Genomic DNA, 23,461 nt, shown 5'->3' on the forward strand with positions numbered 1-23,461 from the left:
TGCACAGATTACCTACCAGCAGCTGGTTTGCACTTAAGAGGTGTAAACACCAACCCTCATTTTAGCAGCTTGCCCATTTGAGAAGACTCCAAAGCAGGATTTAAGTACTTTTAAGATCTTTTCAATGTAGTCATGGGAACAGAAAGAAGTTTCATCACACATGACAACTGAATCCACAATGTTATAATGAAAATAGCACAACTAGCTCTGGGCAGTGAGAGACAGTTCTAGATCTTATCCCAGCTCTTCCCCAGAGGCAGTGCAGTGAGCTCACACAAGCCCTGCCACACAAATGGAGACACAGCCAGTTATCTGCCACATCTGCCCTCATCCTCCACATCTGCAGCCCAGGACATGAACTGAGAAAATTCCCTCTTACATCTATTCCAGCAGAAGAGGTCTCAGCAGCTCAGTCAGGTCTTTGGGGTCCTTTTGGTGGAGCTCAGGTGTTAATGATCTGCATGCTCAGAATCCCATGTCCTCTTTATTCTCCCAGTACTCTTCCCCACTGCCACCCAAGCTGCTCCAAGCATGTTTGCATGTTGGGAACCTTCACTCACTGCCCATGGTAACCAGAATATAACTAACTCTGAAGTATATTTCTAGAGATCACATCCTCTTAAATGTGTGAGTTAAATGGATGCTGAATATTAATAAAACTTTATATGCAATTACAATACATGCAATACATGCAACATACCCACCAACATGGGTAGGAGTTTCAGGTTTTGAATAACCTCAGTTGTATCTATAGATAGCTAAAAATTCACTCAGCATTTATGTCATAAACTTTAGTAAATTGTTTGACATATTACCTAAAAAAACTGTTGTGTTTTGAAAGCATAGTCCCATATCACAACAATAGCACACACAATTGAAAGACAACTGAGTTAACTAGAGCCAATATGGAATTTTACCAAATAAAAGTATTCTTAGTGATAGTGTGTCTAGATTAATTCAGCAATCCTAAGCAGCACTGAAACAAAAGGAAAAAAAAAAAAAAAGGTAAATACATAAATCCCAACCAGGTGTGGGTATTTATCTGGAAACTGTGTTCCAGACACATACTGATATGGGGCTTAGTACAAAAATACACAGCCAGAGTAATATGAGAAGCTGGAATTAACTCATCTGCTTGTTCCCTGACATGACCAGGAGTAGCTTCTTGTCAGTCCTGTTTACAAATGAAAATTCTGCCCACAGTAAGGTTAAACATTACCTGACTGACAAACATGAGAAGAAAGCCGGCCATTAGCTTGCTTATCTTTGGACATCATCACAGGTCTCAGCTGATGGGACAATATCATTTCATTCAGTTTTTGCTGCAATGCTAAGTAATCTTCAGATAATTTTGATATCTGAAAAATATATTTTTACATTATTATAGAAATAAGTATACATGTTCCAAGGTAATCAAAGGTAAAATAGTGAATTAATTTAAAAGGTATTGCTCCACTGACTGCAGTGCACATCCCTACCACATTTACCTCCTCATTTCTTGAAAAAAATTAAGATGGGAAAAAAAAAAGACCTATAGGAAACTCAACACTGCAGTCCAGTCCTATAGCTACTTCTCATTGGTTCACACACATGGGCAGATGGTGCCTTGCTGATGCAAGATTGCTTCTACTGCTGTAGGCATACTTCTCTGCACATGTGCAAGTCTCTGACATTGGCACAGTGGCTTTAGTTTCATTTCCAGGGACATTTCACAAGCGTACTGAATTGTAGGGACCGTGATGGGTAAACAAACATTTGGAAGGCAAAGCTTCTGCATTTAACTTAAATCAGATTAACATTATTTTTGCCAGTACTCTGACTTTTCCTCCTTCCTGAAAAGAATGTTTTCCCTTGCAAACCAAAATATGCATTTTCACAGAACACACATTACAAAATCTCTGTCTTAGTTGAGAGAGCAAAACCTTAGTGCAATAGAAGTCAGTAAAATAATTTTGCCGTTCTGTCACTGCTCAGAGTATTATGTTCCACCTACATTGCTTACAAGCTTCTTACCTGTCGTGAAAAGGCTGCCAAATCACAAGCCTCTTTCTCTGAGTCTCCCTTCAGTGTCTTAGAGTCTTCAGCCTCTGTAATGGTGCTTTCCCTACCTTTTGTTGTTTGGGGATTGTTATTTTGAACGTGTATTGCTTCTGTTGGCTCCTTTATTGTTTTCTCTTGACTTTTGCAAGGTAGTTTCCCTTCTTTTCTGAGTTGCCCTCTCCTTCTGTAACCCCTGTAATTACTCTGAATTACTACTGCTGCCTTCTCTTTGTCTTCTGAATCTTGCTTTTCTGCCTCAGCTTGCTTCCATGAGCCTCTTCTCAGTGACTCTTTTCTTGTGATTCCTTTAGCTCCTGTAGGCATCACTGCTTCACACTTTAGGTAGTTTCTTTCCACATCCCGGTCGGTTCTGGGCTGGACCACAGCAGATCCTTGATTTTGCCAGTCTGCACTGAGTGTATCTTGATTATCTTGCTCTTGCTGGAATCTAGGTTCAGCTGAGGTTTTGACAGAAGATTTGCTGGGTAACTCTTCCAAAGAGTCCTGTTCTTCACCTTCACTAACCTCTTCTACTGCCAGGTTCTGCTTCACAGGAGCTGCCTCTCCTTCACTAGATGTTTGCTGTTGCCCCTCTCCATTCCCTGTGTCACTGTACCCACAGCACTTGCTGTCAGTGACAGCATCAGATTCATCTTGAGTCTCCTCACTTGCTACTTCTTCCAGTGTATCATTTTGAGCTGGCTGCAGTTGTGCTTCAAGGAATTCCACAGCAGATAATTCATCCTCTGCTATGGCAGCTGCTTCTTCTGTTCTAGGGAGGGCACTCTCAGTTGGACTTTCTTCAGGATCTTGAAGTTGTTCATCATTTTCCTTCGTGCTAGTGGTTGCATTTTCAATTTCTTGCTTTCTAAGTGATTCCCTGAATGGAATAGAGTTTTGGGCAAAAATTACAGCTGAAGGAGATGAAGAATAGAGACAACTTTACAACTACCTTTGGTGGTATTTGTATACAAACTAGCAATTTGATACACTGCAACATGGGAAAGATTTAGTGCATATAGCTGGAATTAAAGATAGCAATTTCTGTTGTTATATTACTATTATTATTATTATTAGTAGTAGTAGTATTAGTAGTTGTAGTAGTAGTAGTATCTCTTAAAGTGAAAAGGGATAATATTATTATCATCAACACCATCATCTCTTAAGTAAAAAGGGACATCCCTGTTAAAATTAATAGAAAATTGCCAGGAAGAGACTCTAGGTTGTGTAAAACAGTAAAGAATTAATAAATAATAAGATAAAACAGTACAGTATTAATTTAAATGTTAACAGAAACATAAGGCATAAACCTCTTAGCATTTCAAGAATGTATATATACACACAATCCTAAAGGTATTCTGTGTTTCCTCTGTCATCACCTTTGCTTATCTTGAACAGTGTCTTAAAACAAGAACAGTTCCTTGCAGATATCTATCTCATTCTTGTCTGAAAATTTTTTTATTATAAGCTAATTCCAAAGAGACTTATCTATAGGTTACATTAACATTACAGGCAGGTACAGTATTGTTGATTTTTCTCCTAAATGTGTCTTTATTCCTTGGGCTTGAAAAGATAAGAAAATTGGCTACTTCCATTAAAAACCTTCACATAAATATACATTACTTCTGCATACATATCTAGAATAATCCTAATTTTCTTCACTCTTATCTTATAATGTTTTTATTCAGTACTGTAATTACTGGAAAGGGACACGTTTGAGTGACATAAGTGAAAATAACGCTACCTCCTGCTTTGGAAGTCCTTCCTCTCCTTATATCCCCTGTAGTGAGACTGAATTGTTGTAGCTGCTTTGTTTCTTGTTTCAGTTAGTTCTTTTCTCTTCTTCCTGAGTAAGTATCCTCTGGCAACTGATACAAATTGTAATGCAAAACAACCTTAGGCAACAAGCAATGGATGCCACATACATTTCAGACAGTCAAATACTAACAGCATTAAACAAAAGCTAATAAGGAAATACAGACCAGGGTGCCTATTATGATTATGTTTCATCTGAAATGATTCCCATAAAACCTTTTAGAGATTTCAGAAAGCTGTACCCATTCTACATGACGATACAAACAAACTCTTTCTTCAAAAGAAAATTCAGGAAGATGCAGAATAAAACAGAAGCAGAGAGCTATACAAGGGCCTCTAGAACACAGTACTCTGAGCTTAATGTACCTGCTTTGCCTGATTCAGGCAATTGATTTGACTCTGTCTTTCATTTCCATGGGAAATGCCTGATTATCAGCCTATAGAGATTACCAGGCTGTCAACTGGCACAGGCTTGGAATTAGCTGAACATTCAATAGATCAGAGAGAAACTGAGAATTTTATAGCTCAGCAGTTACAGAAGACTTAGCTCGTGCTCCTCCTGCAAAGAGTGATTATTCAAAATGAAAATGCTCAGCATGAAAGATATGCTAAGCTCCACAGTAACCAGGTGCACTGTGGCAGAGAAACTCCCTACCAGTGCTTTGTGGGAGGCACAAGGGTAATTTTCTGGTTTGAGCCAGTAATAAGGACTCAAACATGGGCCTTCCCTGGGCCCCGTAGGCCTGATGGGTCACTGGGGCCTGGATGCAGTTGCCAGCACGTTGGTATCTGGTGCCATCTGAAGTGCTCCAGGATAGCAAGGCATCCACATGGAGCTGGCGGAAAGAGCAGGACAGATGGGACTTTCTGGACAGGAAAAGTTGGCTATACCTGGTGAAAGAGAGCTGGAGGCCAGACCAGATAACCAGGGCACCTCGAATGACACTAGATACCAGTATGAGGGCAAATGAGCTGAGCATTTGCTGATTTTGAATAAAATTATCCCAACCCTAGGCTCTACTGACTATAACAGCAGTTTAGACACCTAGATCACATTTAGACATCTACACTGAAGTGTCCTAATCAGAAACTGAATTGCATTCAGAATCTTGCTTCAAAAACTTTTGAACTTGCAAATAATTTCCTAATGGGAACTGGCACAGTCTCCACAGTGCTGTGATTTGGACAAATCTGCAATTAAGGATTTGGATAAATCTGCTAATCCCTGGCAAAGTAAAAATAACATAGTGTTTTGTCAAAATATTTCTGTTTAATTCCAAATGCAGTACCAAGAGTATGGGGATAGTGGATTCAGGTTACTTAAATATCCTGTGGACATGGTATATATGGGACTCTTTCTTCAGCTCTGCTGAGAGTGTTTTGCATCACAGTGAAAAGGTCAAGCTCACTCAATAATAAGAAGGGAGCATTAGCACTCTGTTCCAACACATTCATATAACTTAGTGCTAAGTTTTATGTGCTCTAGCATTCCCCACTCATGACTTAGACCAGCCTGGGCACCACTAGGTGCAGTCAATTGATGTAAGAAGGACCATATAAAATGGGCATAACTTACACCTTGGTAAATGGATATAGCAAAAACTGAATTTAACTGGATATAACAAAGAAACATAAATACTTATTGGAAGTAGCACAGTTGGATCTTATATTGCAGTCTGACAGAGCCTTAGAAAAGTGGAAGTTGTAAAGCACTTGGAATACTTCTTGAGTTTCCTGGACTTCTGAGACAATTATCTTTCCACTTTCATATAAAAGCAACTCAACAGGAGTAGTTTTGAAACAAATCAAGCATGGCAATATAAGCTGCATCTAGTCTTTTTAGACTATTCTGGTTCACTTTTGAGGTTTTCTGGGAAGTTTGTAATGTTATACTTGCTATCTAAACTTTGTTTTCAAACTGGAAGAGAAGTTTTGTATTGCTTTAGAAATAAATGGGGGGGAAATGGAGATAGCTAAGTAAAAATGAACTTCATTTGAGTTTTGGCTTCTTGTGCACTGAAGAAGTTGAAATGCCAGACATGAAAGAAGGTGGACAAAAAGAAACATTTGGGACATTAACAGAGAAAAATGGTAAGTTTATACTTTTGCATTTGCTAAATATACTAATATAATTGGCTGCATTCAGATATGTAATAATTTTTGGCCTGCTACTGGATTTTATGCTGGTTTTAGTTGTTTTCTATACTGATGAAGTTCTATCAACTGCAGTGAAGTGATCTTCAGTACACACTGATCCAGTGCCATTAACGAATGCATCTGACAATGACTAAAACCAACACTGGTGGTGTTATATACTCATGAAGGCATATCTGAGGTTGTTTAAGTCTAGACAGCCTGGGTACTGGCAACACTAGATTATATTTGGGTTGCCATCTTTGTAATTACTGAAAATGTTTGTGCAGATTTGTGCCAGCTGTTTTTATAGAATCATAAAATCATAGAATGGTTTGGGATGGAAGGGATCCTAAAGATCATCTAGTTCCAATCCTGCTGCCATGGGCAGGGACACCTTCCACTAGATGGGATTGCTCAGAGCCCCATCCAACCTGGCTTCAGTCCCATGTCTCTCCAGCTGTACTGCTCCTGATTTCAGAGCTGCCTAGACTGTGTCTAGCTTGGGGATGTCTCTGCAGGGACAGGGGAGACCAAAGTACAGGGAGGAAAAAGGGGTGTCCCATGGCAACACCTGGGCCCAAGGTCATTATGGCTGCAAAGGAGAAACAAAGCCATGGCAAAAAAGGCATCAGTGAATTTACAGCTTGCAGTCTTCCCAAATATAACCATTACTGATACATAACAAACCCAGTTCCTAATTGAGCAGCACACATACATTCATGATATGCAGACAGTGTTGTGTGGGATTCAACAACACCCACAGCTGGGCAGCTGTAGTACTCAGACTAGGAGTGACAAGGTTTGCTATGGAATTTGAGCATCCCACTTCATAGCAGTGGAAAATGCCCCAATCACTCTGAGGCACAGATAACAGAATAGTCACCCATTTCAGCCACTGTATATAGACATACAAGAGATAAGTTATATCTCAGAACGTGCAAATGAGCATAGTCAATCAGTATAGTGAGAATCTGGATCAACACACTGCGCATGTATAACACATTAAAAGCCAAGAAAGCAAACAACTCTTACTTGCTTGAAATTTGATCATATATTCTTCCACTTTTTTATTATGCTTTGCATTTTTGTATTCTTTACGAGCAACATAACCCCTGTAAGCTGAAAAGAGATGTTAAAAACTAGGTAATCCACTAGGTACAAAATGAATAAAAATATTCTGGAATTACAGACCTCTATTAAAATATTCATAAATATTTTACAGGCTTTATGTTTCAGAAAACATGGCAGACAAGCACAAATAGTAAATCTACATAAAAGTACACTTTCTGGTTAATAAAGTTATTATGAAACAAATGAATATAAACCACAAGATAATCAGAATGTAAAATAAGATTATGTTTGAAAGTATTAAAAAAATCAGTTGATGCCTCCATCAACAGGGTAATTGGCCTTATTATCTAGGACAGTTAATATATTTTATTTTCATTATTACATTATACAACCTTGTCAGTGCATGCCAGAATATTATTAATAAGAGTATCATCTGTGCAATCACATTCTTCCATTCCTAAAATTGCCTTTTAAATATAACACTGATAAATGTAATTTCAGTAAAGAGATTGTCATAAACTGGTTAAAAGAAATTTTTTTCATAAGAACAGATATAACCAAGTATAAGAAATTTTGTCAAATGTAACATCAGGAAAAGAGTAAAATCCACATCCAGCATGCACATTCATCGATCAACTGTACACATGCACTAGCTTTAAGCAAAATGTTAAATGTTTTAAAGCTATTACCTGACTGTATTTTAATAGCACTTTGTTCCCTTTGTTCCTTTATCTTTTTGTATCTCCTGGAACCCAGCCACCCTCTGACATAAGCTTGAATCAAAATAATCATGTCAACTGTCTCCTTCCGCATTAAATTCAGCTGCTCCACATGATAGTATTTGAGGAATATCTTAAAAAGAGAAACAAACAAAAGTTTTAGTTACCTTCCCTGCCCGTTATTCACTAGATCCATTTAACATCAGCAAGAGTTACAAGTTGGTTTCAAATGATGAACAGACCCTTCAGTTGTAGTACCTAAAGGATAAGTCTTAGAGATAACATTTTCATTGTTTGGGATATTAGTTTACCTTAGTCTTCTCTTCAGCATCTTTCATCAGTCTCTGCTTATTCATTTTTTTATTGCAAGATTTTTTAAAGTTCCAGTGCAAACCTTCAGTCTGTAACTATAAGTCTATTTTCAAAACTACAAGGCTGACAGTTTTGTTAACCTCACAAATGTAATGTATGTTATATAAACATGATCCAAATCTGGAACCTTCAATTTCTCAGTTTCCCAATTTTAAACATAAAGGATAGTTTATTTGCTAAATTGTTTTTATCAAGCATGAAACTCACATAAGTCCTGAAAAATGGATCCAGAACAAGGGTTGCCAACACATTCCTGGTGTGTATTAAGGACTTTGCTTTTTAAAAAGAGTAGAGACCAACAGCTACTCCAACCAAATGAATGAGAAAACAAATTGTTTAATATGTTAACAATGGCATACTAGAATGAAGAAGGTACAGTATATTAGAAAATTACTTTAGTTTTTCCAAGAACCCAGTTGTCAAGGTGGGCTTTTTCCAAGATGGCAGCACAGGTCTCCGGGCTGACTGGAGGATCATCATTTGTTTTGTAACAGATGAGATAATACCTAAAGACAAATACATGATTCTTTGTTTGAATATTGGAGGATAATACATGCAAATACATTTAAACCATTCTTTTAAGTAATAAAAACAATTGCATGAAAGAAAACATAGCACTGCAAAAGCCAAAACAGCATATGAAAGAAAGTGCATTTATTTATACACAGTACTAAGAAACTCAATCAAAAGTGGATGAGTGAGATATTACACACCCTGGAGGGCTTTTTAATTCTATACCAACACCAGAAGCTTTTTAAAAAGAATTCAACCCAAGTAGAAGAGCACCACATAATTTCTTTCCTGCTCACTACATACCGTGAAAGTGATTTCAGTGGCAATATAACAATAAAATAAAAATATTTTAAAAGCTTTTCTGTCTAAATCATATTATTTTATATTTAGAAATATCACGAAAATTTCCTATCTTGTCTCATGTGCTAGACCATCTGCCTTTGAGATACTTAATATCTGAATAGATGCTGAGATGAATCCCAGCTCTTGTTAGCTCCTTGGAATCAGTTTTGCAGATCCTTTTGGAACATGTAAGTGCCATTGTGACACATCATCTGTAAGCACTTAATCTGGCAAACTCATTACTCAGAATTAATTCTGACTAGGAAAAGAGGTCACGATGCTCACTCATAAAAATTACCTGTGATACACCAGCTCAGCTGCTGGATAGAAAATGTTTGTTCCAGGACTTTCCAAAATGCTCTATAACAAAATGAACCATATCTATCTTGGCTTTTTTAATTTAAGAAAATTACATTAATTATATGTGCTTCCTGACAGTACATTCTAGTTTTCTTGTTATTCAGCCTTTAAACACAAAGCCTGGGTTTACCAGCTTTAAATGATGGAAACAGTTTGCTCATGGAATAATAAAAGAGACAATGTCGATTTCTTCATTACCACCTACAGTTCCCTTTTTTTCTTTTTGTAAAACACAATGAACTGGCTTATTTTTATTACAACCAAATAATGATGCCATTATCTCAGGTCTACCTGTAACTCTCAACTACTAAAAAAAACCCAAACCCAAAATAAGACATAAATTTAATAAAAATTCTTTTTCCTTAGAGGGCCACACCCTCAGTGGGAGTGATCTGCACAGTCTCACTGTAATCAGGGGCACAGTCTCTAGAGACCTACCCCATTATGTTTACTGCTTTCATCTATGTTACTTGAACAGTTAAGTTTGGGATTTTTTTAAATAAAAATCTGTTACCAAAAGCTACAGCACATCATGTAGTGATAATTATCTCTTTCCATGCTGCACTCTTCTAAAAGCTGCATTCTTCCAAAACAGCAACAGTTCCAGGATTATTTTTTCCAGAAACAGGGCTTTAAAAACATCACTTTGCTGTTCCCCTCTCATCTCATGCACCTGCAGCACTCTGCTACTAGCTCTCTCTTTCTAGTGCACTATTTCTTTTAAGTGCTTCCATCCAAATAGGTGATGCTTACTTCTTCCTAGTTTTGATCTCTGTTCCATACAACTCTGTTCTGACTGAGTCAAATACTCAGGGTCTTTATTTGTAAGAGAGAAGTACAGATTTTTGGGGTGGAGGAAGAAGGTAGCTAAAGGAATAATACAACCACACTGAGTTCATTACTCTGCTTCTTAACAGAAGTGACTAATATTATGAATTATATTTTAAACAACATTATGCAGTTTATTGCACTCAATAAACTTTTCAGCCCTAGACTAGGAATCCCAAATGATCATCTACCCTTGCACAAGCAGATGTTGCACAGTGCTGAAACTTGGGAGCTAGAGAAACTGTGGTGTTCCTTGGATGCTGTGGCAGCAAATTCTTGGCTTTGATTTGAAGTAATGCATTTCTAATACTTAAGTCCTTGAAGAAACTTGCAGGATATAAGCAAGTAAATTTCTACCCAAATGCTCAGAGAGCCTGAATCACAGAAATCATTCTGTGATTCATCATCTTTCCCTACCCATCAAAAACAAGTTACTAATCTTGTGCCTGAACTACTCTTGGTCATTCTGTATATAACCTTCTTTGTCACAGGAAATGTCTTTGTATTTATTTTCAAAGACCATGCCAAAAACAATGCTGGTGTTTAGCAAGCACTGGCTGGCAACAGTAGGAGAGAAAAGAGCTTCTTCACGTTGATGTTACCGTTTTATGAAGTTAGCGAAGAGTATGCGGTGTGAGTATCCCTGCCTGCGGATCCGTGCTGTCTCCAGGATTCCTGTGTAACGCAGCTGAACCAACACTTTCTCTTTGTCAAACTTGTTTGCCTGCCGGTCGTTGTTGGGCTTGATGCACCTGACAAAATGGGGCTGGCCAACGACCATTTTGGATAGCAAATCCATCAGAGAATACTGCAAAAAAGTAACAAGAGATCTGTCACCAGCATACTTATGAAACTGGTATATAGGTCCATGTGTAGCTGAAATTTTATTTCATATGATCAGAATCATGTCCAAAACCATATACATGTCATTAAGCTGACAGTTTAAGAGTAGATGAAGTAAATGACTCCCCAAAAAATTCTAGCTTTTCTAAGCTAGAAAAGCTTCTACTAGTTTATACTACTTGCAAGAAACACTGATTCCAAAGAAATGTACCAAATTTCATGCAGGATATTCTCACAGATTTCCATGATGTCCAACATATGATAGAATACTTACACTCACATTTACTTGCTTATCTTGGAGCTTTGCTAAGTAATTACAGCCATTTTTCTTTTTATTGTAGTCACCTATTTGAAGACACATGTTCACCAGAGAGTAAATCATCCCTCTATGGATGGGAAGTGGCACAGCAGCAAGCCAGTAAATATTTCAATTCCTTCACTAGACTGGAGGAAACCAAGGCTATCCCAGAACAAGGGCTGGTTGAACTGCTCTGATCTTGGTGTGTCCTGTTCATTGCACAGACTGATGGGGATACAGTAACTGCCCTGCCAAGAGGAAACTTCCGAGGAGGGCAAAGCTAGATCACAAATCCAAAGCTGCAATTTTCCCGCCTCCCCAGAGTACCAGCCTAGCAGAGAGGATGCAGCTTCTCCATGCCAGCTGAGGGGAATCTGACTGTAAACAACCTCGACTGGTGTTTTGAAAAATTGCTTCATGGGAGGATCAAATTAAAACACAAATGAAGAGGCTCATTCCTCAAGGTTCAATCTGACTCAACAGAAAGAGGCAGCCAGGAGGTAATGCAGCTCAGCAGTAGGTTGGTTACATGAAACCAGTGTAAGACGTCAAGAGCCATATGTTTCCTATTAAAATGTGCAATTCCGTTCTGGACAGAAGCTGCACCATAGAGCAAAGTGCTTAATTAGCTCCATCACCAGTGTGCCAAATGAACACAAACAAGTAGGACACACTAATGGATATCTTTTTTTCCATGCAGTCTGAGGTGGCATATGTTTTTCTCAGTCACCCATAGATTTCTGTGTATGAGTAAACCAGTGGGGCTGAAGGTGGATTTTCATTTAAGAGCATTAGCTATCATGATCTAAGCAAGGATGTCCATGGCAGAAAATAGTATCAGAAAAGTGTAAACATAATTAACTCATTTGCAGCCTCTGATGCTAGAAGTGCTGATAATACACTGAATCATTGACATTAATTTGAATGAGATTCAATATTTTTTTTCCATCTGGAATATTCGAACAGTATATAGCTTTCGACCACTGTGGTACCTAAACTGAAATTATCCTTCACAGTCCACAAAACTGTGCAACTGTATCTAAAAAAGAGAGATCTGGCTCCTCATTGTTCTGACATAGATGTAAGTGAACTCCTACAGGCCATAAAATCATAGAATATATTGACTTGGAAGGAACTCATCAGGATCATCAAGTTGAACTCGTGGCCCTGTTCAGGACACCCCAAGAATCACACCATGTGCCTGAGAGTATTGTCCAAACACTCCTGGAACTCTGCCAGGCTGGTGCTGTGACTGTTTCCTTGGAGAGCCAGTTCCAGGGCCCAGCCACCTTCTGGGTGAGGAACCTTTTCCTAATATCCAACATAAACCTCCCCTGATTCAGCTTCGTGCCCTTCCCTTATGTCCGGTCACTGGTCACGAGAGTGAAGAGATCAGTGTCTGCCCTTCCTCTTCCCCTCGTGAGGATGCTGAAGGTCACAGTGAGGTCTCCCCTCAGCCTCCCATTCTCCAGGCTGGACAGACCAAGTGACTTCAGCTGCTTCTCATAGGGCTCCTCTCCAGACGTTCACCATCCTCATCCTCATGGCCCTCCTGTGTGGACTCTAACAGTTTAATCTCTTTCTTACATTGTGGCACCCAGAACTGCCCCCAGCACTCGAGGTGAGGCTGTCCCAGTGCAGAGCAGAGCAGGACAATCCCTCCCTTGCCCTGCTGGCCATGCTGTGCCTGATGCCCCCCAGGACAGGGTTGGCCCTCCCGGCTGCCAGGGCACTGCTGGCTCAGGTTCCTGCTTGCCATGGACCAGGACCCCCAGATCCCTTTCTGAGGGACTGCTCACCAGCCTCTCATTCCCCAGTCTCTACACACAATCAGGGCTGCCTCATCCCAGGTGCAGAATTTGGCCATTGTCTTTCTGAATGGTCATATGATTTGTTGAGGTCTCTCTGCAGGGCCTCTCTGCTCTCAAGAAGTTGACAGCTCCTCTCAATTTAGTGTCATCAGCAAACTTGGCACTCCTTTGAGCTGTGCACTAAATTCACCATGAACACTCCCTCAGCCACTTTATGGTTTGCTGGGAGAGATGACTAAACAAGAGTTCAGAGCAGAACCAGCTCTGTGTGCCACTTCAGATGCTCTTCACTGCTATTTGCTGTTTTAGGACCAGCAGCAGAGCCAGTGCTTGGGAAGATCCAGAGCACTGCTGAAGGAGCCACAAGGATGAACTCTGGGCAGCCTCTGTGCAGTGACCATTGAGAACTTTCTCTGGAGCTCCTGCTTTGCCCTCTTTCTTAAACTCTTAAGGAAATGCTATACCACTAATGTCCAATCTCCCTTTATCTTCTTTGGTGGAAAAACAAGCAAGTGAAAGATTAATATTGATCATCATACATCATCATGACAGCAATGTGGCTGTGTAATCAACTACAGTTAAAGATGAAACATCACAATCTTCTCGAGGTATTTGTACTGCACAGACTGCTGCATCATATATGCAGTTCACAAACTCTAAAATGGATCACTACTGAGTCTAACTCAACAGGTGCATTTCAAAAAGTAAAAGAATAAACATTTTTGTACTCCAGAAGTACGTATTAAAAGATCTGATATCTTACTCTAAAATAAGAAGCAACTGTCTGTGTTTTCATGCTGGTTGTTTCTCTTGGATGATGTCCAGTATCTCCTGCTTCATTCTATAAAGATGAAGAAAAAATTACACTTTTTATCTCTAGTTAGCCTGCAGTGCCCTTTCCAATGCCACAAGAAAGCATCCCTCAGAGAACATAAATAATTTAAAAAGTATTCTAAACAGCAAAAGTTACAGCATGATCACTAGCACAAATCAGTTACACCAACACTTTGCTACACAATACACAAATATTCACACACACAAAGGGCACAAGTTGGTAACACAGCATCTAATAACTGCCACAAATAACTGGACAATGTCTGAGGTCCTGTCTGTTATTTCATCATCACTGTTAATTCGATAGTTTTCTAAGAAATGTGGCTATATTCCACACCAATATTTTCTCTTTTTGCTACAATACAGCTGGGAAATAATAATTTTTTCCCCCTGAAGTTGTTATAAAACTATAGCCAGAAAGAAGGGAAATGTTAGGTTTTTACCTCACGGAAGGAATATGAATTGCACAACACAAAGATATCCAGCTAAACAGAAAAGAAAATAGAAGAGGGAGAAAAACCAAGGAAGGGGTTACTCACTTACTTTCAATACCATAACAGCTACTGCCTTTCTAGTTTAAATTAGGCTTCAATGCAGAATCACAAAATCAGTTTTCTTACCTTTGTATGACTGATTGATTTTTGGGAGGTCCACATTTGATAACTGATTGTAGTTTTGCTTTTGGTGTGTGCCAGGTTACCTATGGGAAGATGAAAGAAAGTAACCTACCAATGTGCTTACATCTCATCTAAACTAAGAATGACCCTGAACCACCTTATTCATGCCCCCAGTGCAACCATATGATTATGAAGGTCATTGGCTTTTTCAGAGTGTGTCGTCATTTCCTCTTTAACCCTTGGGATGCAATGAGCTCTGAAGAAGTTGCATGAACACAGAACATGATGTTTTATTCTCCTTCAGCTCATATGTCATCTACTAGATTAAAAAAAAAAATAAACAGACTACTATAGAAGGTAAGATAGATACATCTTAGAGCATCCTTGTGGTTTTACCCTAAGAATGTTACTGTACTATTCTGGTTCTAATGCTACATATAAGTTAAAGAAAAATGTGCTAATACCCTTCTCTGGCCCTGAGGAAAAGTGACATGGCATGACTCAAGTTTATGCACCTAAACTCTACTCTTTACTTTGCTTTCAACCCCTGGTAAAAATAATATTGTATCTTTCCACAGAACTTGCTGGAAACCATCACTGTCCTGTCCTTTCTCTGAAGTGTGGCTCAGCATTCCTGGAAGGCTTATAGCTGACATGGACTAAAATTGTCCCAGGGAGGCATTCTAACCATTAATCAGAATGAGCAGCCCTGTGGGAATGTTTCAGCTACTATTCACTGGCTCTGTTTGGTTTATTAGCACAGGCAAAGTCTTAAAGCTCTAACTCTGGAACTCTAAGCCAAGCAATACCTTCATTATGATGACCTTGAAGGACTAGGTGCATTGGCATGCTTTGCACAGATACTGGTTTTTTCAAGGAATAATGAAAATTCTGCTGAGCTTTCCATCATGCCTCTCTGTATTGATAAACTCTAAACATTGCTGCATGCTGCCACTGCTTCTGCTAATAACATAAAAACTCTGGGATCTCCCTCTCCCCTGGGAGAGCCTGTATCTCCCTGTGCTCAGCTACTATCAGGAAGAGGTGGATAAGAGCTGGAATAACAGCTGCAATATGTGTCATGGTGATGCACCTGGTATTATGTGATGATACCAAGGCCTAAACCTCCCTGGGGTTCAGCTGAATATCACAGGGTGGGAAGGAAAAAGAAAGGATTACTCACAGCTAACTTTAGCTATCTGAAAGTGAGATGTCTACAGAATCCCTGATGTATTCAGTGAGGAGAGACACCTTCAGAGGAGATTTTTCCCATCCCAAGAGAAACACCTGAGATAGTCAAGATGGGTGGGACTTTGGGTAATTCTCTGCAATTACTCTGATTCTAGATAAATAACACAGATCAGAAACCTAACTTTAAGTTGGCTGTAGCTGGAAGGTTTGAGTCAATTTTGAAATGCTACATGCAGTGTTTCACAATATTTAACAAGAAGACCAAAACAGCCTTCAGAGTTATCTTGCAAAACATGAAGACTTAGATCAGTTCTTGGAACTATTTGGATGCTTACTTGGAATCTATGGAAATTATAGTTTAGCATATTAGCAAATATCAACAAGTCAAAAAGTTCAGGCCAAGGGCATTGAGCTCTGTGCTTTTCCAGGAACACTCACTTAAAATAAAATTCTAAGACCAAATTTTACATTCTAATAGCAAAGCTCCCTTTGTAAAGAACAGAAGCCTTGCCAAAACCTCAGCTTCTGTAAGTTATGATAACATTTTCATTTCCATTAGGCTCTTCCAATTCAGCTTTTCTGTTCTGCTAGAAATATGTCTCCCATGTAATTGTACAAGAAAGTAATGTTGTAAAGTACTTACTATGTATGGCATCAATGCCATCACACAGGGAGTACTACAACACAATAACAAACTGGTTGGAAGGAGACTTACCTATCATCCTGCAGTGGAAGGTAGGACACTTTGCAAGGACATAGTTCAAACAAGGTGCAATTTAGGAGTAACTTCTGTAGAGCCAATTTTATTCCTCCACCTCTACTTACAAATTTCTTCAGGAAGAGCTTACTACAAGGACCCCATCGGTTACTTATTGTAAAGAACTCTAGGACTGAAAATGGAGGAGTGTCTTCTCAGTCTTTGCAACAGTTGTTAGGAGCCCCAATCTTTGTTCTCTACCACTTGGAGATAAATTGCACTGAGGCAATTTATATATGCCCTGTCTAAAACAGGCCAGTGACTTACCTGATCCGTCCTGTTCAGTCCTCAGCTCCCTGTCTTGATCCCCCACCCTGAAGACAGGACCCTGAAAGAAGTCTCTACCACTTCCTTGGCACTTGACCAGACCAATATCTCCCCTGCAGCTTGAGATGGCTGCAGCTCCATTCAGTATAGACTCCATGGTTGGAAAGTGAAGCCACAAAGTGTACAATGTCATCAATGAGTGTTCACATGAAACCTAGCAGTGGTCATCATGAAGGCTGGAGAAAGCTAAGAAGATCAGTACACAGCAATACCTGTTTTTGTGAGAGGGTGAGTTACCAGCTGTCGTGTCAGGTTGTTTTCAGATGATCGCAGTAGCAGCACAATATCAGCTGGCAGAGTATCTCTGTTTTTGGCTAGGAATCCACTTGCATTATATAGAACCTGTTTAAAAAGTGCATTTATACATCTTCTTGATTTTGAAAAGTAATTGTAAATTTAAGCTTTCTGGAATAGGGCTTTTACTTTAACAAGATACACAAATAGTTTTTCAGCCATCAGGCTCACTCACTTCTAGTCTACTTTTTTGATCACTGAAAGTTCCACCTTTTCAATACTGAGATATGATGCAAATCACTAAAAACAAATCTATAATTCCAAAGTAGCTTGAAACATTTATTTTTCCTAATGCAGGCAGATGTTTTAACCTGTGTGGATTTATCACCAGGACAAGTGTATTGCAGTCCTCCTTTACACCTGTACTTGTGCTAATGCACAATTAACAATGCACTTGATTTCAACCACATCACACAGCATTACCCATATGACTGTACAATCTTTGTGTCTATTCATATTATGTTGTACTGGACCCAGGACTTAACACTCCTTCTAGGGATTTCTGTATTAATTGTAGAGGAAGTTTGCAGAATCACAAACTGCATATTGGCAACTGAGATATTTCTAAAAATTCCAAGAATGGTGTACCTAATTCAAAATGTAGCTTCAGGGTTGTATCTTGATGGTCTAAGAGATTCACAAGAAAACGTGACCTGTCAAGAAGGGTAGAAGGTACTGGGACATAATGTTTTGAAAAACCCATCACAGAACAACCCAGCAACACTCTTACATTATGAAAAAGCTTTGTAAAGGAAGAGGAAATAAATAGTTCTCCAATTCCACAGAAAGCTGGACTAGGGGTAATGAATTTACATGGCAGCAATGGATACATAAGTTAGACAGCAGAAGAAACTTCCTAAGGAGTTTTTTGAACACTGGGGCATTGGTGTAATTCCCCATATTCAGTGGCTGGTAACAGGAATGGTAGAGGGAGACCTGGCTTTCCACTCCTTGCAGTGAGTTATGCTGTGCTGGTAAAATGCAACTCAGCTGGAGATGAGGTCCAGAGGAGTTACAAGAGGCTCCTTGTAGCTGGCTGTCTTACACAAGGGGTAAGATATTTTCCATCAGCTGATGGGCAGTATTTGTCTCCTCCCCGGCCAGCTGCTCCAGCACTGCACAGACCCAACATGGTTTCCCATGAGAGACATCAGTGCTCACTTTGTACCCTTTAGAAGAGCTCAGGAGGAGGTGAGAGCTCCTGCTTTCCCAAGGGAGGTTCAGGTGACCAGTGCCATCCTGCTGCAGTGTGACAGCAGCTCCTCTGTGTTTGCGCAGCATGCGCAGCCCATCACCAGGGAAGGGAAGGGAAGGGAAGGGAAGGGAAGGGAAGGGAAGGGAAGGGAAGGGAAGGGAAGGGAAGGGAAGGGAAGGGAAGGGAAGGGAAGGGAAGGGAAGGGAAGGGAAGGGAAGGGAAGGGAAGGGAAGGGAAGGGAAGGGAAGGGAAGGGAAGGGAAGGGAAGGGAAGGGAAGGGAAGGGAAGGGAAGGGAAGGGAAGGGAAGGGAAGGGAAGGGAAGGGAAGGGAAGGGAAGGGAAGGGAGCTGCTCACTGAATGAAGCAGGAAGCAGGGCCTGCACTCGCTGTCTGGCTGATGACAAAGAACAGAGCTAAGAAAGGTTGATGGTGTGTAGGAGATAATAGAAAGGATGGAGCTGAGTCCTGGTTAGAAACAGTGGGAACAAGCATGGTGCAGGACTTTGAGGAGCTAAGGGGAAGAGCACTGAATTGCATTACATACCAGTTATGTTTTGGGTCTTCAATAATACAGTCAGTTCATTTACCGGGTGACATTTAAGAAAAATACACTCCTGCTATTGCTTTTTTTTTAATTGAAGGATAATAAATTTTCAATTTACTTTTGATATGTAAGGCACTGCCAACATTCCTGTGTCTGGACTGAAGAGACAACTGTTGAGAACCAACCCAGATGATCTCTTCTACTTCCTTCCAGTCCTACCATTCCACAATCCCGAACTAGCATCATCAGATGTCTTACCTTTCCTGCATAATGATAAATTCCAAAGGTTAGATCTACTCTTTTGGGTCGCCAAAAATATTTTGATTTCAAATTATCTTCAAATTTTTCTGAAAGGAAACACATAGCTTATCTTACTGGAGTTACTGTACAATCATTCTCTTCTGAAGCTGTATCCCTCCAAGGAGACTTCTGACTTCTCAGGCAATACAGAGGCACAAAAGAGACACTGATGCTTTCAAGGACAGAGATACCATAATGGTCTTGTAACAAAAGACACTGCATAGAGAATATGGGAGCTCTTGGACAAGTTACTTGCTTTGTTCCAATTTTTTAATGTGTGACCTCAGAAAATAATGGAATCATAGAATCATTAAGGTAGAAAAAGATGTCTAAGATAATTTAGTCCAACCCTTAATCCAGCACCACTGTGTTCACCACTAAGCCATGTCCCCAGGTGCCACATCCACATATGTTTTGAACACTTCCAGGGCTTGCCTTTCCAAGATTTTTATCTACCTATATGAAGCAATGCAGAAATCTTTCCTAAGGATTCCTTGAGGAGTTGTAAAGAAACATTCACTGATTGAGTGCTTCTGTGCTGTAGACTAAAAAGCATGAGGATAAAAGAACAACAAGCTCATATAATTGCTTTAACATGGGCATTGTTACTGGATGCTATTAGGTGTTCTGATTGCGTGCTGGCTAAAACTCTAATTTGACATTTTGCACATTCAAAATGAGTAAAACCAAGATTTATCTGCACAAAAATACCACTGAAATAACGAAGTCAATGGTAATTGCAGCTACTCAACAGCACTGAAATATTCAGGAACTGAATTACAACGACTTTAGGTGTTTTAATTTTAATTTGTGAATAGAAAACACTCAGAAAGCATAATTTGTTAAAAGTCACTGAAGCATGTTTGCAGTCATTACTCTTCAAAAGTATTAAACTTCTTGCTCAAATATTGCTCATCAAAAATCTCAGAGCTGAGCATGACTGAACTTTGCAAACAGTGTTTTTGGTCTATGAACCTAGAGTTTTAACTCAGTTTGATCTTTACTCTTCAAGCTCTGCAGCAAAAAATTCCTGAAGGTGGGAGAACTTTAAACCTGGATTAGCAGCTTAGGTTCATTTGTACTCTTGATGTTTCCCTATGAACTTCAAGGACACAACCATCCCAGCATGTATGTCTCCCTCAAACACCCTGTGACACTGAAATGGGGGCTCACTAAAAGCATAACTAGCATGTAGTCTGAACTGTAAGTGTCAAACAGAAACTGAACAGAAGGCAAGCTGCAAAACTGTGAAATGAACCATATACTTACCTACAAGTGTCTGATCTGTTGCTTGTGGGAATCGACTTTCCTCATCCAGCAGAGACAATAAACCCATTGGTTTCTGCAGGAACATGTCCAGGAGGGGCCTGTTGTCCTCATATTCTATAACTCTTGCATCAACACCTTCGTAAAGGTATTCATTCTGCAGCAAGAAACAGAAGGCATGCTTTGTCTGTGTACACAGAACCCCTTCAGAAAATAATTCACAAACTGTCAATTGTAGCAAATTAAAACTGCATTGAGAGAGTGTGCCTCAGGGCTAAAGCCATCAAGGTTTTGCAGAAATAAATGTCAGCTGGGATTTTGGTTTTGAATATGTAAGTTCAGTACTCCTATGGCATATTTGGTACTTTAGAGGAACAGCAAGAATTAAAGAGAGTTGAAGAAGATAAAGTATATTGTTTGCAAATAGAGACCTCAGGGTCTATTTATTTCCCTGGTCTGAAATGTAGAAAATTTCTTAACCATTTAGAGCTATATTTACATTCCCAACTCATTGCTACTCATTGCTCAGATCCAAGTGATGGCTAAGATTTACAGAAGTGATGACAGGTTCCAGTGCCTTTACTTGTTTGATCACCCTCCCCAAACACCTGGAAAAATTCTTAAGTGGAGAAGAAAGGTGCACATACTTTCTAAAAATGCTTCCTCAGAATTGAATAAATTGCCTCAGATTTCCTTCTAACACATTTTCATTCATTTTAAGAAATTAGGGAAAAGTATTCCGCAAGACTTAAAGATAGCAGAAAAGCTAGTGGGGTGGACTTCTTCGTTTGCTTTTTTTATTTGGTTTGGTCTGGCTGTTTTTTTCCTGAAGACTGCAAATATCTGGATTCCTCCCAGACTAAGAAAAAAACCAAAACCCAAAAGCGTCCACAGCATGTTGCAATGGTTTTATCTCTACTATAATTTTGATTATAGCTGGAGAATACAAGAATGACCTTCCTTAATCCTTTAGAAGGCAGAGGACAGCTGCAGATTTAACAAGAGAAAGTTGCTCTTGGGACTACCACCCCCCATTATTTTTTCTGGAATTAGGTAAAGCAGCAGCAGTTTTCTACCACACAATTCTGCTGTTTGTGCCAGGGATGCCTTCAGTCCTGTGCAGGCTGTACTGTGAAACACAGAGCTTTTGATCAACTTTAAAATCATCCCTCTGCCAAAGGATAGACTTTATAAGTGTTGTATTCATGTATGGTGTTAACATCACAGTTTTGCCATCCTGAATCCATTGTGAGAAGAATGTCACAAAAATGAATGATGGCTAATATTAATGAGTTCAAAGACCTCTAACCTTGGAAGGCCTCTCCTTATGTGTCATTCCCTTCAGTCTGAATGAGTGAAGAAGGCAACACATCGAGCATTTAAAAAAGAAGTTTACTTTCATATACAATGGAAAAGCATCTGTTTCATACCTCTTAATCTCAGAGAAACAACAAAGGCATAAAATCAATAAGACTGCTCTAAAAATACAAACACAAATAAAAATCTGCTGATCAATTTGAAACAGGACACGAAATATATATCTAAACCCTTTCAGTATCCAGATTGATGTAATTTCCCAGGACACTCTTCACTCTAAGGATAGGTTATAATTCAGTTTATATGCCACACAAGAATCTCACCTACAGCCCCAGGAGGACTCCTCATTTGAGACAAATAACATTAACCTCATTTGTGTCTCCCCTGAAGCACTGGACAGGTGGAGTTTTGCTTTTTAATGTAATCAGTGACCTGAGTAGCAGGACAAGACAGGGGAGTAATAAATGTATCACAGATATAGGTGAGAATTTAATTATATACCTGTAGGAGTTGGTGGCAGAAAGGGAATGAGTCTGTGTTATCTCCCAGAGATAACATGGGAGTAAGGGCAGTTTAACTGAGGGCTACAGCTACACTGACACAGATGTTCATGGAACCAGCTGTTACTGCTCAGGATTATCTGGAGTGCCCTTATCAAGGGGGCAAGGGGAAGAGACTGCTCAGGATGGTCTGTCAGAGGAGAGCGTTTCTGCGACACTCGGACATCCTCAACCATAAACTTTTGTTTTCTAGTCATAAACTGTTTCCAACTTCAAATACTTGTGAGAGAGGTTGGTTTAGAGAGCTGATAGAATTGTTCTCCTTGAAAAAGGAAGGAACTCTTAGAAGCTGTACTACCATGCTATAACAGCAACACCTGCTCCCCTCCCTGCCCCGGCAGCACACAGGGCCTGACCCCCAAGCCTGCAGTGTGTGTGACCACTGAGTTTGTGTCCTTTGTGTCTCACAACTGGACAGGTGTCAGCCCTGACAGCTTTGGTGAGGCTGCCATCTCCCCAGCAGGACATGAAGGAGTTCACTCCATCACTTCCCATGGGCTCCTGAAGGACAGCTGATGACCAAGCCAGGCACCAGTGTGACAGATGACTCAGAAATGATACTGTACTACATTTTCTGATGCAGTGCTGGTTTCAACCACATCATTAGGATACAAGCAGCAACTATAAAAGCTTTAATGATAGACATCATAAAACTGTAATGAAACAGGTCTTATACAAATTAATAAGATGAATCAGCTACAGGATTTTGTAATCCCCTGTGATGTTTTGTGACAAGAAAGCTCCACAAAATAGCTACTTCTTGAAATTCTAAAACATAATCTATTAGAAAGTATTCCTGTGGATGGAATGTCAAAAGAAATAATTGAGTTACACTATTAATTTGGCTACATCTCATCTTAGTATTACTTAGTATCTTTCCTATGATCAAAACTATGTAACATTAGCTTGTACCACCTGGTTTCAGAGGTAATAAAGAATTACAAAATGCATTAGGAAATGGTCTTCATGTTTAATAAAGTAATGCCATTTTACCAAGAACATTTTATGATGACAGTTTGGTTTAAATGGGGACACCAGAGACTTATTCACAAAGAACCTTTTCCAGCTAAAACTAGAAGATTAAGTTGTCATGAGAATGTAAAATAAACAT

General features: G+C 39.5%; 1 protein-coding gene across 1 annotated transcript in view; it reads right to left on the reverse strand.

Moving 5' to 3' along the window:
- The window catches only part of MYO3A (myosin IIIA), a 106,734-nt gene that overhangs the window by 14,849 nt on the left and 68,424 nt on the right, over positions 1-23,461 (reverse strand). The window contains exons 19-30 of the mRNA XM_063149657.1: positions 20,477-20,630; positions 19,166-19,254; positions 17,087-17,216; positions 14,603-14,682; positions 13,912-13,989; positions 10,799-11,004; positions 8,548-8,659; positions 7,752-7,914; positions 7,024-7,110; positions 3,785-3,908; positions 2,014-2,920; positions 1,220-1,358 (exon numbers count right to left, since the gene is read on the reverse strand). Of these exons, the coding sequence (XP_063005727.1) occupies positions 1,220-1,358; positions 2,014-2,920; positions 3,785-3,908; positions 7,024-7,110; positions 7,752-7,914; positions 8,548-8,659; positions 10,799-11,004; positions 13,912-13,989; positions 14,603-14,682; positions 17,087-17,216; positions 19,166-19,254; positions 20,477-20,630 (2,269 nt within the window). The remainder of the gene's footprint in view (positions 1-1,219; positions 1,359-2,013; positions 2,921-3,784; positions 3,909-7,023; positions 7,111-7,751; positions 7,915-8,547; positions 8,660-10,798; positions 11,005-13,911; positions 13,990-14,602; positions 14,683-17,086; positions 17,217-19,165; positions 19,255-20,476; positions 20,631-23,461) is intronic.

Source organism: Melospiza melodia, chromosome 1, assembly GCF_035770615.1.
Source record: "Melospiza melodia melodia isolate bMelMel2 chromosome 1, bMelMel2.pri, whole genome shotgun sequence".
NCBI classification, from domain to species: domain Eukaryota; kingdom Metazoa; phylum Chordata; class Aves; order Passeriformes; family Passerellidae; genus Melospiza; species Melospiza melodia.